The sequence below is a fragment of the Miniopterus natalensis genome, chromosome 9 (assembly GCF_054644295.1).
Source record: "Miniopterus natalensis isolate mMinNat1 chromosome 9, mMinNat1.hap1, whole genome shotgun sequence".
Taxonomy (NCBI): domain Eukaryota; kingdom Metazoa; phylum Chordata; class Mammalia; order Chiroptera; family Miniopteridae; genus Miniopterus; species Miniopterus natalensis.
This window is the reverse complement of record NC_142089.1, coordinates 22,364,848-22,380,230: the sequence shown is the minus strand read 5'-3', so window position 1 is coordinate 22,380,230 and position 15,383 is coordinate 22,364,848. Positions and strand designations below refer to the sequence as shown.

Genomic DNA, 15,383 nt, shown 5'->3' with positions numbered 1-15,383 from the left:
GGAGGGGCGAGGGAGAGAGAAAAGGGAAGTAAAGACCAGAAGCTGGGTCTTTCCCAGGCGCAGGGTGTGCATGCCTGCATCCTCTAAAAGAGGCCTGTTCCTCTTCGAGGATGTATTACAGAGATGGCTTGCTAGAATCACAAATACTGTACTATGCTGTTAATAAAACCTTTTCATACCTGTGCCAGATTACTGATAATCATTTTCAATCACTGTTCCAGTAGATAGATCACTGAGGTGTTTTATGTACATTATTGCTAATCTTTTTAAGAACCCATAAAGGTGGCTATTGCTCTGTACCTTAGAGAGGACATGGAAACTCTTTAAAAAATCAAGTAACTTGTCTAAGAGGGGCCACAACTTAAAGATTGGTAATGACTTAAAAGCCCATACTCTCCTCCCCTACTGGTCTAACAATGCTGTATCCCCCCAATACGAAAGTTAAGAGTATCATGGCGGTATAGCAATAAACATTTCTGTGGGTGCACCAGGGATGGTAGAAATACCTTACAGGAGAAGATGCAATTCTCCGGACTGCTAGTTTCAGATTCTCATAGCCTGCCTAGGACCCCAAGGAACCTGGAACTGGCTTTGCAGTGCACACTATGCACCTGGCTCTGGCCTCTCATCCATGGTAAGAGTCTCATCCTTCACGTGGCTAGTGGCTCTCCTAGAAGTGAGTGGGATTTACTTACAGAAGGTAAAAATGTCTGAAAGCTGAGATGCCTGTGTCATTTTCCTGTAGAGAACCCAGATTGTTGGCCATTCTTTTCCCAAAAGTTTTAGGTTGTCTGAACATAGTAGGAAATATATTTTTCTCTCCTTTCATTACTGACATATTTTACTTATACACACCCACCCAAACATGCTGCTGTATTCTGAAAGGAGCACACACACTTAATACAGTGAAAAAAGTATTTAAGCATCTTGAGAAAAGCTGATCTGGGATTTGTTTAAAAATTTTTTTTTTTTACTATTTGAGTATGAGAATACGAGTATGTTCTTGGGTAAACAAAGATTTGAACAAGAACTTAAAAAGGTACTCCCCCTTTATTTTCTCACCCTTCATACTGCTTTTTTCCCTGGTGGTGACCGTGTCAACAGCTGGGTGTGTATTCCAGGCCTTTTTCTATTCAGGATGAGCAGAAAAAGAAATGTATTTTAGCTTATGGCTAACTCTACTCACTGTACTGAATTGCACTGAATCTGCTCTACACTGCCAAAGGGACAAATTCAGAGAAATATTCATCTGCCATGGTGAATACACCAGGTCACTAGCTCTGAGGAGAGAACTTTAATGACCTATAGGGCAGTGCAGTTGTTAATAATAGAAAACCGGATAGCAACAGGATTCACTGAACTATGAAATCGGACATGACTCATTGATTATTAATACTGATGACTAAATAGTTTTTATCTGGTCAAAAAGATATTTTGGTACTAGAAACATTGTCCACATGATCAAAAATAGTGATTATCTATCTTACTAAGTTCCCCAGAAGACAAAATTACCATAAAAAAAAGCCCTGCCCCGGTGGCTCAGCGGTTGAGCACTGACCTTTGATCCAGGAGATATCGGTTTGATTCCTGGTCAGGGCACATGCCCAGCTTTCGGGCTCGATTCCCAGCAGGGACGTGCAGGAGGCAGCCGATCAATGACTCTGTCATCATTGATGTTTCTATCTCTCTCTCTCTCTCTCTCTTCCTTTCTCTGAAATCAATAAAGATATATTAAATTTTTTTTAAAAAAAAGCATACAACATCCGGTGTTTTAAATTTGATATCCCTGAATTGGTATGTCTGAATTCAGCTTAATTTGGGTTTCATAACTTTAGTCTTCTAAACTGTGATGGGTTATTGGAAATACTGTAAGTATTCTTATCTGTACTGTTCAATAAAGTAGTCACTAGGCACAGGTAGCTTACACAAGCCACACTGCCAGACCTCAAAAGCTCCATGTGGCTAGGGGCTACTTTATTGGACAGCACACACAGAGTCTATTTCATCATGGTTGCAAAGGGTTCTGCTGGACAGCCTGTGTTAGAAGCAAGAATGAGTTGAAAGGGAAATGGATTTTAGCTGGTGGCTGACTCATCCACTGCTCTAAACAGAAGTGAATCTGCTCTACACCTGCAAAGGGAAAAATTCAGAGAACGAGCTGAAAATGGCTGTGGTATAACTTCTAAGAATGATTTGCTTCAGATTGAACTGCGAAAGGTTTGTGTTAATCTCTTTTAGCTAATCAAGAACCATTTGAAATGTTTTTATCTTTTACTTTTGAATTCTATAGTTCTGTATCTATGCATACTAGTATTCATGTCATTTGCTATAAAAGCTTTAGAACCTAAGATCTGTAATGAAATAATACTGCTCCTTCTTTCAGGAAATGCCCTTTAAGGAAAAAAACCCCACCTTGTATTTCTTTTTGTGATTAGAAAAGGTGAAGTGCTCATGGTAAAAAAAATATTTATAAAAAATCAAGTCAGTTGTACTCATACTACTGAGAAATAACAGTTAACATTTTGATGAATATCCTTGTATGCATCTCTACATTTAAATTCATTTACAATGATGAGGCCATAGTATTCTATTTTATACCTGAATATCACTGAAACAATTTATCAAATGCCTTTTTATATTAATATATAATTACCATTTCTACTGTTAGCATAGTACCACACTGTGGATGTACTATTATTTATTATGTAAAATAGTCTTTCTTGTATTGATAATTATTTTGGATGTTTTCAAGTTATGATTATTATTATGAATAATATCAGCTTACACTTTAAACTGCTTTGAGTTGTAGGGGCAAAGAGTATATTATTGTTAACGTAAATATAAATTTTATCTTAGGGATTCAACTACATTTTAGAAGGTTGATGCTTTTCCGAGTCTTTTTTAACTGCATAAAGCTTTCAAAAAGGTTCCAACCAGTTATTTAAAAAGTCAAAACTATCACTATTTAAATAATTAAACTTTTAGGAGAAAACAGATGACTTTTCTTAATGTCTCTTTCATGCAAATTTTTAAAATATGCTGAAAGAGAAAAAAATAACAGTTTCATAAAAAGAGTTAAGAGCTGATTTTAGAGTTACATTGATTGAATTTGAATTCCAGTTTTAGCTGTGACTTTGGATAATCTAAGGTGAGCCTCAGTTTCCTCACTATAAAATAGGGAAGCAACATACCTACGTCGTAGGATTTTTGTGATGACCGTATCTTGTAGCTATAGTATCCCAGTATGTTGTATGATTGTGTAACATTTCCCTTTCTGTAAGCGATATAAGACATACATTTATATTTTGAGTGAAAGTGGATGAAAATATTCATTCTTTTTTCTTTCCTTTGGAATATATTTCCTCTTACATATTCTAGGATACTGACCTTAATATAAAACCTACTGGCTGATAATCCACGCCTGTAAATTATAACTTGTCTTCTTGTTCCTGCCACAAAAGCAAGCTACATGCCTTAAATAGGTTAATGAAAATTTCTATAATACCATCACCACACCAATGTTCCATTTATTTCAAGTAATATCTAACAACATCCTGGTAGTACAAAATAGTTGAGAATTTTTGGAGTTAACTTTAAGACGATAAAAATTCATAGTACTTTTCATAGCAAAGTATAATATGGATTCTGTGAATATTCATAAATATACTACTGAAATGATTTCTGAAAATGTTCAAAAACTGCCATCAAGAAACCAGAATTTAGGCACTTAAATGTGGATTTAAAATAACTAAATTCCTGTAGCAAGATCCAGATCTGTTTCCTCTGATTTCATTAAATGCTGTATCTTTCTTAATTGTGAACTGAAACACATTTTCCTTTGTGTATAAATGAGATTTTAAAATCACTGACTTTGGTTATAACTTTTGTATAAAATAATCTTAACAGATCTGTAAGATCAAATCAGTAGTTTTAGGAACCTCTCCAAAAGCTCTGAGTTTACAAAAATAAAACAAACTTCAGATAAGAAGATTCCTTTCTTATAAGGAGTCCTACAGTGCTGCTCTTCATAGAGATTATATACACCCCTCCTCAGTATCATGTGTTTTTTTCTTCATTGCATTATAAGGTCTAAACATAAGTGAATTTAAATTCCTGATATCTGAAATATATTCTTGGTAACAGATTATCACAGCTCTAGGGAAAAAGTAAAACCACCAGCACATGGATAGAGTGATGCTTTGTTTATATTTTGGCCATAGGTTTGCTTTAAGGAATAGCATGCCGTCAGAATGGAAGACTTTATCTGCCTCCCAGTTGATGGGGTTCAGAGCTAAGGTGGCGGACTAAGTAAACATGGGGGACTGGAATTTCCTTGGAGGCATTCTGGAGGAAGTTCACATCCACTCCACCATGATTGGAAAGATCTGGCTCACCACCCTGTTCATATTTCGTATGCTTGTTCTGGGTGTAGCAGCTGAAAATGTCTGGAATGATGAGCAGTCTGGCTTCATCTGTAACACAGAACAGCCTGGCTGCAGAAATGTGTGCTATGACCAGGCTTTTCCTATCTCCCTCATTAGATACTGGGTTCTGCAGGTGATTTTTGTGTCTTCACCATCCCTGGTCTACATGGGCCATGCTTTGTACCGACTGAGAGTTCTGGAGAAAGAGAGGCAGATGGAGAAAGGTCAATTGAGAGGAGGACTAGAGGGAGTAGAGTTTGAAATGTCTGGGGATCGGAGGAAATTGGAGCAAGAACTTTGTCAGCTGGAGCAAAGGAAACTTAATAAAGCTCCACTCAGGGGAACCTTGCTTTGCACTTATGTGATACACATTTTTGTTCGCTCTGTAGTTGAAGTTGGGTTCATGATTGGACAGTACCTTTTATATGGATTTCATTTAGAGCCTCTGTTTAAATGCCACGGCTACCCGTGTCCAAATATAATTGATTGTTTTGTCTCACGACCAACAGAAAAGACAATATTCCTATTATTTATGCAATCCATAGCCATTGTTTCACTTTTCTTAAATGTTCTAGAAATATTCCACCTAGGCTTTAAGAAGATTAAAAGAGGGGTCTGGGGACAATATAAATTGAAGGATGAGCATAATGAATTCTGTTTGAACAGGTCAAAACAAAATCTTGCCAAATATCAGAGCACAGCTGCAAATTCACTGAAGCAACTCTCTTCTGCACCTGATTATAATCTGATAGTGGAAAAGCAAACACACACAACAGTGTATCCTACTTTAAATTCCTCTGCATTTCAGGCAGATCCTGACAATCACAATAGAAATGATGAGAAATGCATTTTGGATGAACAGGAAACTGTACTTTCTAATGAGATGGGCATACTTGGTACTACCTGTAGTCATATTCAACACATCAGCTCAAGTACTAATGAAAACACTCATAAAATATCTAGAAAAGAAGCTAATGATAAACAGTTAAGGAAAAAAAGAGAAACTGATGTCAAAAACAGCAAAAGGAACCAGCACCCTACTGGTCACTATTCTATTCCAGGTGTTGCTATAGATCTGGACAACCACTTGGGGCAGTCACCCCAAACAGCTTTCTCTCTGTCAGCTAACTGCACTGGGAAACCAAGGTGGCTTCCTGCTACATGGAGTCCCTCTACAGAAGATGAAAATTGGGTGTCACCTCCTAAAGGTAACCTCCAGGGCCAGTTCAGAGAAGGCACAATCAGAATCCTTTCTCCTTTACAAGGAGAATTCCAACCAGTTGACATTCCAGACACTCCTAATTCTTTTGGAGTGTTGTCCTTTGGATCTGAGTTGGTCAGAACATGCAATAATCCTACTGCTTGCCCTCCAAATCAATTAGTGTTGCTGACAAACAATTGCTTTAGTAGGCGGGCTCCCACAGACCTTCAGATCTGAACAGCTGCTGCTTTTAGACATTCTGCCTATTATCACAGAAGTAGCCTAGTAATAGAGGGACACAGACAAAATAGATAAGGGCAGCTCTAAAGACCAGGTGTTAAGATGGACAAATGCAAACTCATTTCAAACAGGGAAAACATCTCTAATTCTGAATTGTGAAGGGGTAGTTCTGAACACAATAACACAGAGTTACCCAACTGGGATTACTTTTCCCAGGCTCACTTCAGAATTTGTGAAAACTGAGTTTGGGGAAATCATATGTTCAGAACCGAGGCTAAGTGGATTGGAACCGGGTTTTTCCTTGAAGGAATCACAGTCCTTAGGAGATTGTTCTTGATGTATATAATTCCTCCTTTTAGTTACTGATCTTTTATTTGTGGACACTGGTTACGTTTTGTTTGTTCCGGGTACTTAACTTAGTTTCCTTATAGACTGCAACCTAATGTGTCGTGAGTATAATCATAACGCTGCTATCCAGTAAATAAAATCTTAAAAAGATTTGTGGCTTTCTTTGACCCATTTACGGCATCGTGATTCAGGAACCAGGCTGAAGTTTGGCTCTACTACTAACTGGTCATCTAACCTCACCACCTTACTAACAGTACCTACCTTACAGGTTTAGCGTGAAGATTAAACTAAGAAATACATGTGTTTAATACAGTGCCCGGCACATAATAAGCGATCAAAAGTGCTAGCTCTTATGAGCACATTACTGAGCACCCTCAACAGGCCGACATCAAGTCGGCCACGAAACAAACTCCAAACGGAAAAGCCAGAACCGAAGCACAGATTCTAAACACATTCCTCAAACCATTGGAAATCCAAGGGTTGCCCTGCGCCAGTCGTGGGCACTTTTTTAGGATGAGGGCCAAGAAGCCAGCACATAATGATAGGTTACCAGGGTTGCAAGGTCCCAGTAGAGGCAGGTCCGCCCACTGTCGGTGTCGGGAGATCCTTCCCGGGCAGTAGTCCTAGGGCTCCGGGCGACGCAGGCTCCACCCCCGGGCGCCACGCCCGGCTTGGGCCCCACCAGGGCGCCAGTCCAGAGTTACCGACACCTCGCACTTCTCGAAGGAACCGACCGGCGGCAGGCACCGGAAAAGGAAAAAAGAGTGCCGTCGGCCTAGACAGATGGGCGGGCGTACGCAGACTCCCTCGGCTCAGCTCGCCATGGGGCATTCAGAGCGTCCTGGTCGCCATGAAAACAGGCCACACCCCGGCGATTCCGGACCGTGGTTCGCAAGTGCGCAGGCGCGCGCGCCCTTCCGCGCATGTGCAGTGCTGCTCAGAGCCCGCCAGCCACGGTCTCCGGCGCCAGCTACGCCGCTGCCGCTGTCACTATGGCCCATTACAAAGTGAGGGGGGCGCGGCGGCGTGGCTGGGGGCGTGCGGGCGGTGGCCAGCCGCTGGTCGGTTCCGGGTGGGCGTGGGGGCGCGCGCAGGTTTTGGGGGGCCTGAGGTAGCGATGCGGAGGCGGGGTTTGCTGGACTCCCAGAGCCTTCTTCCTGCTCCGGCCCCCGGATCTCGGCCCCTGACCCGCCGTATCTCCTCAGGCCGCCGACTCGAAGCGCGAGCAGTTCCGGAGGTACTTGGAGAAGTCAGGAGTGCTGGACACGCTGACCAAGGGTGAGTATGGACTAGGAGAGGGTGCCTCGTGTCCTAGTCGTGCTACTCGGGCTGCGCCACTGACGGTCCGTGGCGTGGGAAAGGAAGGGGTACAGGTGGGACCCGTGCAGGGTCCAGCGCGGTGGGCCTCGGGCTTCGGCGCACGCCCCGGCGGGACACCGCCCGGGCTCCGGCCGCGCCGGGGCGGGCTGCCTAGCTCACGCTACCCCTCTCCCGGCCGGGAGTGAAACTCTTGCAGCTGTTGCAAAGTCTCTTCAACTTCCGTTGTTTTGCTTCGAGCAGCCGCAGTGGGTATGTTTGCTAAAGACCTTGAGATCCCAATTCCTCCCGCCTTACCGTGCCTGGGAAGTCCTCAAAATCCTGTTAAAAAACGTTTAACCTCGAACAAAGTGGGAAAATTTCCAAATTTGAAAGTGCGCTATGAAGTGTAGCTAAGTGAGCCTAATCCCCAAAGTAGGAAATTTAGTCAATTAGGCTTTTCAACCTGTTTCGTAGTCCGTATTAGTTCTGCACTGTGCAGATTTCATAATTAAAGTAGAATTACAGTTTAATGAGCTTGAGAGCACATAAAAATCGTTACTTTGTTTTCACTTTTTAAATTAGAAGCTGTTTCACTGTGTCTCTTCTTACGGGGTTCAAGATCTAAGTGAGGGTGCTTGAAGCTGGAAGGTTTTGAGAGGTAGTTGGGGTACTGCTTATTTCATTAGCTCAGCAGTAATTTGAATGCTTGTTATGTATCGCTCAACTCACTTTCAAGAGTGTGTAAGAGCTGGCAGGATGAGGGCGTGGGTCCAAATGAGAACAGTAAGTCAGGGAAATAATTTGGTTACTGCTCTTTGGCCAGAAGCAAAGGGTAGGAGAAAATTCTAAGAGTAACTTTGTGTCTTAGCAGAAAGCAGGACTTCTAATTCTCAAGTAGTGACTGGTAATTTTGACTTGCTACCTATCTTGGGTGGGGTTCAGGTACTAGTTTCCCTGCTTCTTTGCAAATAAATTTCAGCAAACATTAAGGAACTACTCTATGAAAGGCTTGTCCTCTGTTGTTTCTGGAAGTGTCGCAGATTCTTGGAGACCCTCTCCCCTCAAAAAACTCCACAAGTTCATTTATTTAACCATTTTATTCAGGTTTGTGTTCTAGGCACTTGGCATACAGCAGTGGAAAAAAACGGGGAGACAAAATAAATACAAAGTGTCAGCCAGTGGTATTAAAACATTGCAAAGTAGGGGATAAAGAGGGATGGGTGTGGCATTTTATGTAGGGTGGGTGCTGTTATTTACCATCTTAAGTAGTAACATTTGAGCAGAGACCAGAATGAAATAGTATCTGATGTCAAGAGTTCCAGGAAGTGTAAAGAGGCCAGAGTGGATGGATGGAGTGAGTGAAAGGTAGAATGGTAAAGGGCAGAGAAGTGATCCTTGTGGGAGGTGACCGAAGATGTACAGCCTTGTGGCCAGACGTGGATTTTCCTTCACAAAAGATTAGAAACCACTGGCAGCTTCTTTTCCCTTGCTCACATCTACTGGTGGTATCTAACCCCTAAGCCTCCCTACATTTCCAGTTTCCTAAATAACATCAGATAACTTAACATACTATCTACTGATGTGATCTATTTCAAATTTGATTTTCAGCATCAAACATAGGTACTTCACATAGGTTTCATTTCTAATTTTTATCTAGCTTATTTCTAAGAGGATTTGAAATTGCTTCTAACATTAAAACACTGAAAGACAGGATGGTTGAAGATAAAAGATGATAAATCATTTGGAAGAAGAGGCATTTTAGTTATTTTGAGCACTGTATCAACCTCTCAAAATCCTGGCTGCTAAGGCAAAAAGGGGAACATTGGGTATAGTGTTTTTCTTGTTCGATTAAAAGGAAGTGTATTCCATCTACAGAAAAGCACAGAAAACTTGACATTTACATTGTTATGTAATTATCAACCTTGTAAGTACCACTGACAGAAATTTACAAGTTGAAAGAAATAGGATAGGGGAAGAAGAGGAAGAAAGGGTAAGAGTATCATATTTTATAAAATTAGGACTCTAGAAGAGAGTGAAAATTAATGGAAGAAACAAGTCTGAGTATATAATTTAAAGTAGTAAGTAGAGGAATTAAAGGGTACTGTAACATTGAAAGGGGGTTTGAAGAGAGGGTAGTAGTGATGTTAAATAGATCAATTTCTTAAAAAATAGTGTTGTAAGTATATTTAAGAGTAACTATCAGAACTCAAAGTAGTTACCCATTTGAGTTTTCCATACTGTCTTATTTTGATGAGTTATTAAAACTAAAAAAATAAAAGGGAAGCATGTAAGTTGGTTTACAACAGTTCTTAATTTGGGGTCTAAATATGTACTTTTTTGTGTGTAGTTACATTTTTGGAGCTTTTATCAGATTTTTCAAATGGTTGCATGCACAAAAAAGTTAATCACAGGTTTAGAGAGACTTTTAGCTGAGTATTAAATTATAGTAGGAATGTGTTCAATAAAAGATGAGCAAGATAGTATAGATGTGAGCTATTGGATATGAAAACACTAAAGCATTATATTTTAATGTTGACTTGAGCATGCTTATTACTGATAACGTTTTTGATTGGTGGTTATTTAGCATGTTATGTATGAAAACTTCATTCTTGAAGAACATTTTTGAATTCAGAATTTTTCAGTAATTACCATAGCCATGCTGATTCTCTCCTAAATTTTTCTCAGATGTATCTACTTTCTCTCCACCCTTCAATCACTCTAGTGCAGGTCACTATTTTTGTCAACAGGATTAACCACATCAGCCTGTTAACTGCTCTTCTTGCCTTAATTCTTGTCCCACTTGCTGATATTCCACACAGCAGTAAAGAGTGATCCTGTTACCTTCCTACTTAAAATGTTTATGTGCCTGTTGTTCTTAGGTTCAAAGTCCAGCTGAACTTGCTGGATTTTCTCTAGTCTCCCCTGCAACTCCCTTCTAGCTTCTTCAGCAAATCAGAGACAGTGGGTATTCCTGCCACACTGTTCACAACTCCATCCAGCTACACTTGAATTTCAGTTCCTCAATATGTTGTTCCCTTGCCCCTGCCCTTCTCATTTTATCTGCACCCCTTATCACCTAGACCTCAGATCTTACTTCCTGTCTTTTAGAAGCCTTCCCTGGCACCCTAGAGTTAGGTGTTCTTCCAAGGTGCTCCCATAACCCATTATCCTGATGGTCCTTTGATTCTCTTTTTCTGTCTAGTTCCTTGCTTATCTTTTGCATTAGACTTTATGTTCATTGAGAGCAGGGATCTTGTCTGTCTTACTCACTGAGGTATGGGCAGTCCTGGCAATGTGCTTGACATGTAATAGGCTCTTACTATATACTGAGTTATAGAATATACTTGTAGCCATTCCAATTTAAGACGTTAATTGTTGCTTTTTCTGCTTTTTGATTTGCAGTATTGGTAGCCTTATATGAAGAACCAGAGAAACCTAATAGTGCTTTGGAGTATCCTTTTCATCTTTCAAGTCAGAAAAAGGCCTTATTTTTGGAACTCCTATTTTTTTCACATAGCTAACCTTTAAAATACTTTTGATTACTGAAAAAGTTACTTTCCTTTGAGTTTTTGGATGATGATCTCTGGGTAAATATGGGTGATGGGGTGGGGTGACCCTGGTCAGAGATGCTATTCTGGGCTATTTCATTACTTTCATTCAGCTCAAGTAAATTCTTAACTTTGAGATTAGTTTTTTAAAGCATCACTTAGGAGCTGCTACCCCAGAAAATCCAGAAATAGAGCTGCTTCGCCTAGAATTGGCAGAAATGAAAGAGAAATATGAAGCTATTGTAGAAGAAAATAAAAAACTGAAAACAAAGGTAAATTTTTAAAAAGAATTCATGTTAACTTCACCTTTAGTTAATAACGTCATCGATTATTAGTAATAAATTCATTTTAATAACATTAATATGACCAAAACGTCACTAAAATGGGCAGTAGGGGAGGGAGGGGGGTGAACATCAATCTCAATTAATTGCAAGGCCAAACTGATGCTCTGTCTAGAAAACCACAGAAACATTGTAAATAGGCCAAGCAAAGGGTGGACAAGAAGAGGTTCTTGGGAACCTGCATCAACAAAAAGATGAGGATACTGGTTAATGCTACTTTTAAAAGTATATGGAGATTTCTAAGAGTCTGAAGTAGGTGATTTAAGTTGCTTTGTGAACGGCACCTCTTAGAGTTGTGCGGTACACAATCTACCTAGTCCTGTGGTGGCCCCTGTAAATTTGCTAGCATTTAATTTTGTCTAGTGCTGAAGTTTTTTCTTTGTTTAAACTCCTTTGAGAATTTTCATAAACTTCAAATTAGTCAACTCTTAAGTCCTTGAGGTTTTACCACATTCTGATTCACATAATGCACTTTATATCATAATGTGTTTTATTTGCTCTATAACTTTGCAAGATAAGTAAAATAGATACACAGGTGAGGAAACTATAGCACAGTGAAGTCTAGCTTCTCAAATCTGACAGCTAAATGGAACAAATCTTAGCCTAGTGTTCTTCCAGGGTAACAACTTGGCATAAAAGAAAATGCAGAATCTTAAATTACCAAGATTCCATAATGTGCAAATACCAATTAACTGTTGGGCACCTTTTAAATCAAAGACATTAGCAGTTCTTTATTGTCTGGCTAGATTCATATATGTCACATAATTTGTTCTACTTTTTAGGAGAAAGTTCAGTAAACTTTTGGTGGAGGGGAAGAAAGTACCTTATTATAAGCCACATCATCTTTGGGAAGATATAGATTATTGCATATCAAGTGTTTTAGCAGTGTGGCCATACATTGGAATTAAATTTTAGTTTTATAGTAATATTAAAGATTTATGTAAAAAGTCTTCTTTGGGCTTGAATCGTATTAAATCTTAAATCATTAAATGGTTTAATAATTTAAACATATAAACTTTCTGAGTCAATAATTAAACTGAATATAATAGTTAACTTGTTTTGTTACTATTACGTTTTTTACCCAATTTAGAATAAAATTCACCTAAACTCCTCTGTCTTTGCCCTATAGCTTGCTCAGTATGAACCACCTCAGGAGGAGAAGCGTGCTGAATAGGATTCTTCTCAGTTGAAAAGACACTGAAAAATGTTTTGTAAGACTTGAATAGTTTGTATAGTATATAATCTTTTCTGAACAGATGCTATAGAACTCTTTTATATATATGTTAAATTCACCCATCACACTTTAACTGTTATAAACACATATTCTTAGAATCACCAATAAAAACTCAATATAACGTTCTTTGGGTCTTAAAGGCAGGAGAATCTAAAGTGAATCCTGAAAAAAATCTAAACATAGCCATTAACTCATTACCTTAAAAGACATTCTGTTTACTAGTCTGACTAGGAATGATGGTACTGGTTGTATTTTAGCTGAGGAAGGTTAGCATGGAGCTGTTCCTTGGTTTAGTTCAGGGTATGAGCACAGGTGCAGTCATTCTTTAAAATGAAGATGACACTTTATATTCTCCATAGGCAGCTGGAGAGGTCTGTGTGACATGAAATGCTTTTGCATGGGTTCCCGTGAACCTTTTGCTCATTTATATAACTTGGGACAAATAACTCTTCTTTGCCACCACTTTGCCTTAGATAACTGGGTGTGTGCCGGTCTGACCTCTGACACCACTTTTCCTTCTATGCATTCATGCCCTATTTGATAATGTTGCCTTGCTTGCATTGTGCTTCAGTGGGTCCTACTTGCACATTGGCCTTTCTGTGTCGATTTTCAATTTGCTATAACAGCAGTTACCCTGTTGTAACTTATATAACTTTAAACAGGATCACACTGTTCCCCTGCCTTACTTAGTTGCTCAGTTGAGCACAGAGGCAATATAAAATTCTGGGTTCATGCACAAGCTGGGATGAGAAGGGGAATGAGCCATATATTGTGGAAAATTATAGTTTGTGGGTATAATTATATAGTGCTTCTTTCTCTCAAAGTATTTTTCTAGCCTTGAATTCATTTTATCTTCATTATCCCTGTGAAGTAGGTAGGGCAAGTATGAGGGGAGGCTGGGTGCTGAATTTTTAGGCCAAAGACTGGTATTAATACAAATCATTTACTAACTATAGAACCTTGGGCACATCAATTAACTGTGACTCCTTGCCTCATCTGTTAAATGAGAATAGTATGTGTGCTACCTACCTCACAGGGTTGTTGTGAGGGTCAAATGGAATATATGTGAAAGATTTGTAAATGGTAAAGCACTACATTCTTGTTCGTTAATCCTTTTTCCATTCTTTTGGAAGACCTACAGACAGACTTTTTTTAAAAATTGATTTTATAGAGGAAGAGAGAGAAATATCGATTTGCTGTTCACACTTATTCATGCATTCATTGGTTGATTCTTTTATGTGCCCTGACCAGAGATTGAACCTGCAACCTTAGTGTATTGGGATGATGCTCTAAGCAACTGAGTTACCTGACCAGGGCCTCTGGTCATTTATTTTCCTTACTGATTGACATTATTAGGAAGAAGTCCTATTTCATGTATCCTATCCCTTTTGTTAGAAAACCTGTATTTTTTGGTCAAAACACAAAGAAAACAAAACAATCCACTGAAAGATGATTTAAATAGTAAAAGTCTCAGCACCTGCTAGAAAGTGACTAAGCCAGTTATAACGGCATTTTAATCAGTCACGTTGGTAGGAATGTGGCAGTGGTCTGTGCCTCTTCTAGTCTCAAGTTTATTTTTGGATGGGGATCAGATACTGTTGGAAGAACATTCACCTGAATTAGTTTATCTTTTAAAGATCTGAGTACCTCCTACATGGACAGCAGTGGGCTGAGTGCTGGGTGTTATAAAGATAAATGACTTGAAATTAGTTATAAGACATGTATATAAGCAATTACAGTGTGGGCTAGGATGTGCTAAGAATCATAATAAAACATGGCCCCATGGGGGTTTTGGGAGAGAGGGAGACATGGCTTCTTTAAGCAGTTGGTATTACAGTCTCCTTGTGGATACAGACAAGTAGAAATTTTTTCTGGCAGCTGCTTCTCATTTGCTTTTTTCCCTTGGGACTAGTATTAATATTTATGTAAGTCAGGTGGCTGTGTCTTATACCATCCTTTTGGATAGAAGGGCAGTCTGTGGGTTGGATAATCACACTTTTTGGTGGAACTCACCTGCTAAACTGCTGTACCAGTCAGTGCTATTTAAGAATTCAGAGTCAACCTGGCTTCTGGAGGTCTTCTTCAACATTTCTATGAAGGATTCTGATGAAGACAGTATATAAGAGGAGGCTCTATGGAGTAGAAAAAGGACCCCATCCATTCAGTTCGTTATGCTTCAGCTAACTTACCTATAAAATGTAGGTTTCATATCTTGTTTACCTCACAAGGTTGGTGTAAGGATCAAATTAAATATAGGATGAAAAGTACCTTGCAAATTATAAAGGACTACATAAGGGTCAGATGGTAGTAATGCCAAATCTGTAATGCCACAAAGTAGGAAGGGCTGGTTGGTAGACTATATTGAAACAAGCTTAAAAATGCTTAACAACTTGGAATACCCAAACTTCTGGGCCTAAACCAGAAGGCTGAAATAGCAAGACTTATATTTAGGTTAAAAAATGCAGTTATACAAGTTGAGGCACTAGGATTGCTGACAGTGTACTAGTTCTAGTGATTATCAGTGGGGGTCACTGGTACTTTACGAATATTTTTAAAAAATCCATTCTGGAAAGCATTAATAGAAACTGTCTAGGTGCTAAACAGTCATCCTGAAGGCTGTATTGGTGGTCAGTATTGCACTGTAGCTGCCAGACATTTGATGGTTATTGACAAGCTCAAATGCATATAAAGGAGAGTGACCAATAGAAGGCATTTGAAAATACAAGGCTGTGCTAATATGGTAACCAT

At 39.4% G+C, this 15,383-nt stretch overlaps 2 protein-coding genes across 2 annotated transcripts; both read left to right on the top strand.

Annotated features, from left to right (window-relative positions):
* The first annotated feature begins 4,314 nt into the window (after positions 1-4,314).
* GJA9 (gap junction protein alpha 9) lies at positions 4,315-5,862 on the top strand. Its single transcript, XM_087820320.1, has one exon. The coding sequence runs from the start codon at positions 4,315-4,317 to the stop codon at positions 5,860-5,862; it is 1,548 nt and encodes a 515-aa protein (XP_087676446.1).
* Positions 5,863-7,136: 1,274 nt separating this feature from the next.
* MYCBP (MYC binding protein) lies at positions 7,137-13,723 on the top strand. Its single transcript, XM_016218765.2, has 5 exons — positions 7,137-7,220; positions 7,419-7,491; positions 10,915-10,963; positions 11,203-11,332; positions 12,531-13,723. Exons 1-5 carry the CDS (start codon positions 7,137-7,139, stop codon positions 12,573-12,575), a joined length of 381 nt encoding a protein of 126 aa, XP_016074251.2. The 3' UTR covers positions 12,576-13,723.
* Positions 13,724-15,383: the final 1,660 nt, after the last annotated feature.

Excerpts from the sequence above, each read along its gene's own strand:
- MYCBP (XM_016218765.2), top strand. The coding sequence starts at position 7,137 with ATGTGCAGTGCTGCTCAGAGCCCGCCAGCCACGGTCTCCGGCGCCAGC. Across the intron at positions 7,492-10,914 it reads GCTGGACACGCTGACCAAGG|TATTGGTAGCCTTATATGAA; the intron begins GTGAGTATGGAC and ends TTTGATTTGCAG. Across the intron at positions 11,333-12,530 it reads ATAAAAAACTGAAAACAAAG|CTTGCTCAGTATGAACCACC; the intron begins GTAAATTTTTAA and ends TTTGCCCTATAG.
- GJA9 (XM_087820320.1), top strand. The coding sequence starts at position 4,315 with ATGGGGGACTGGAATTTCCTTGGAGGCATTCTGGAGGAAGTTCACATC.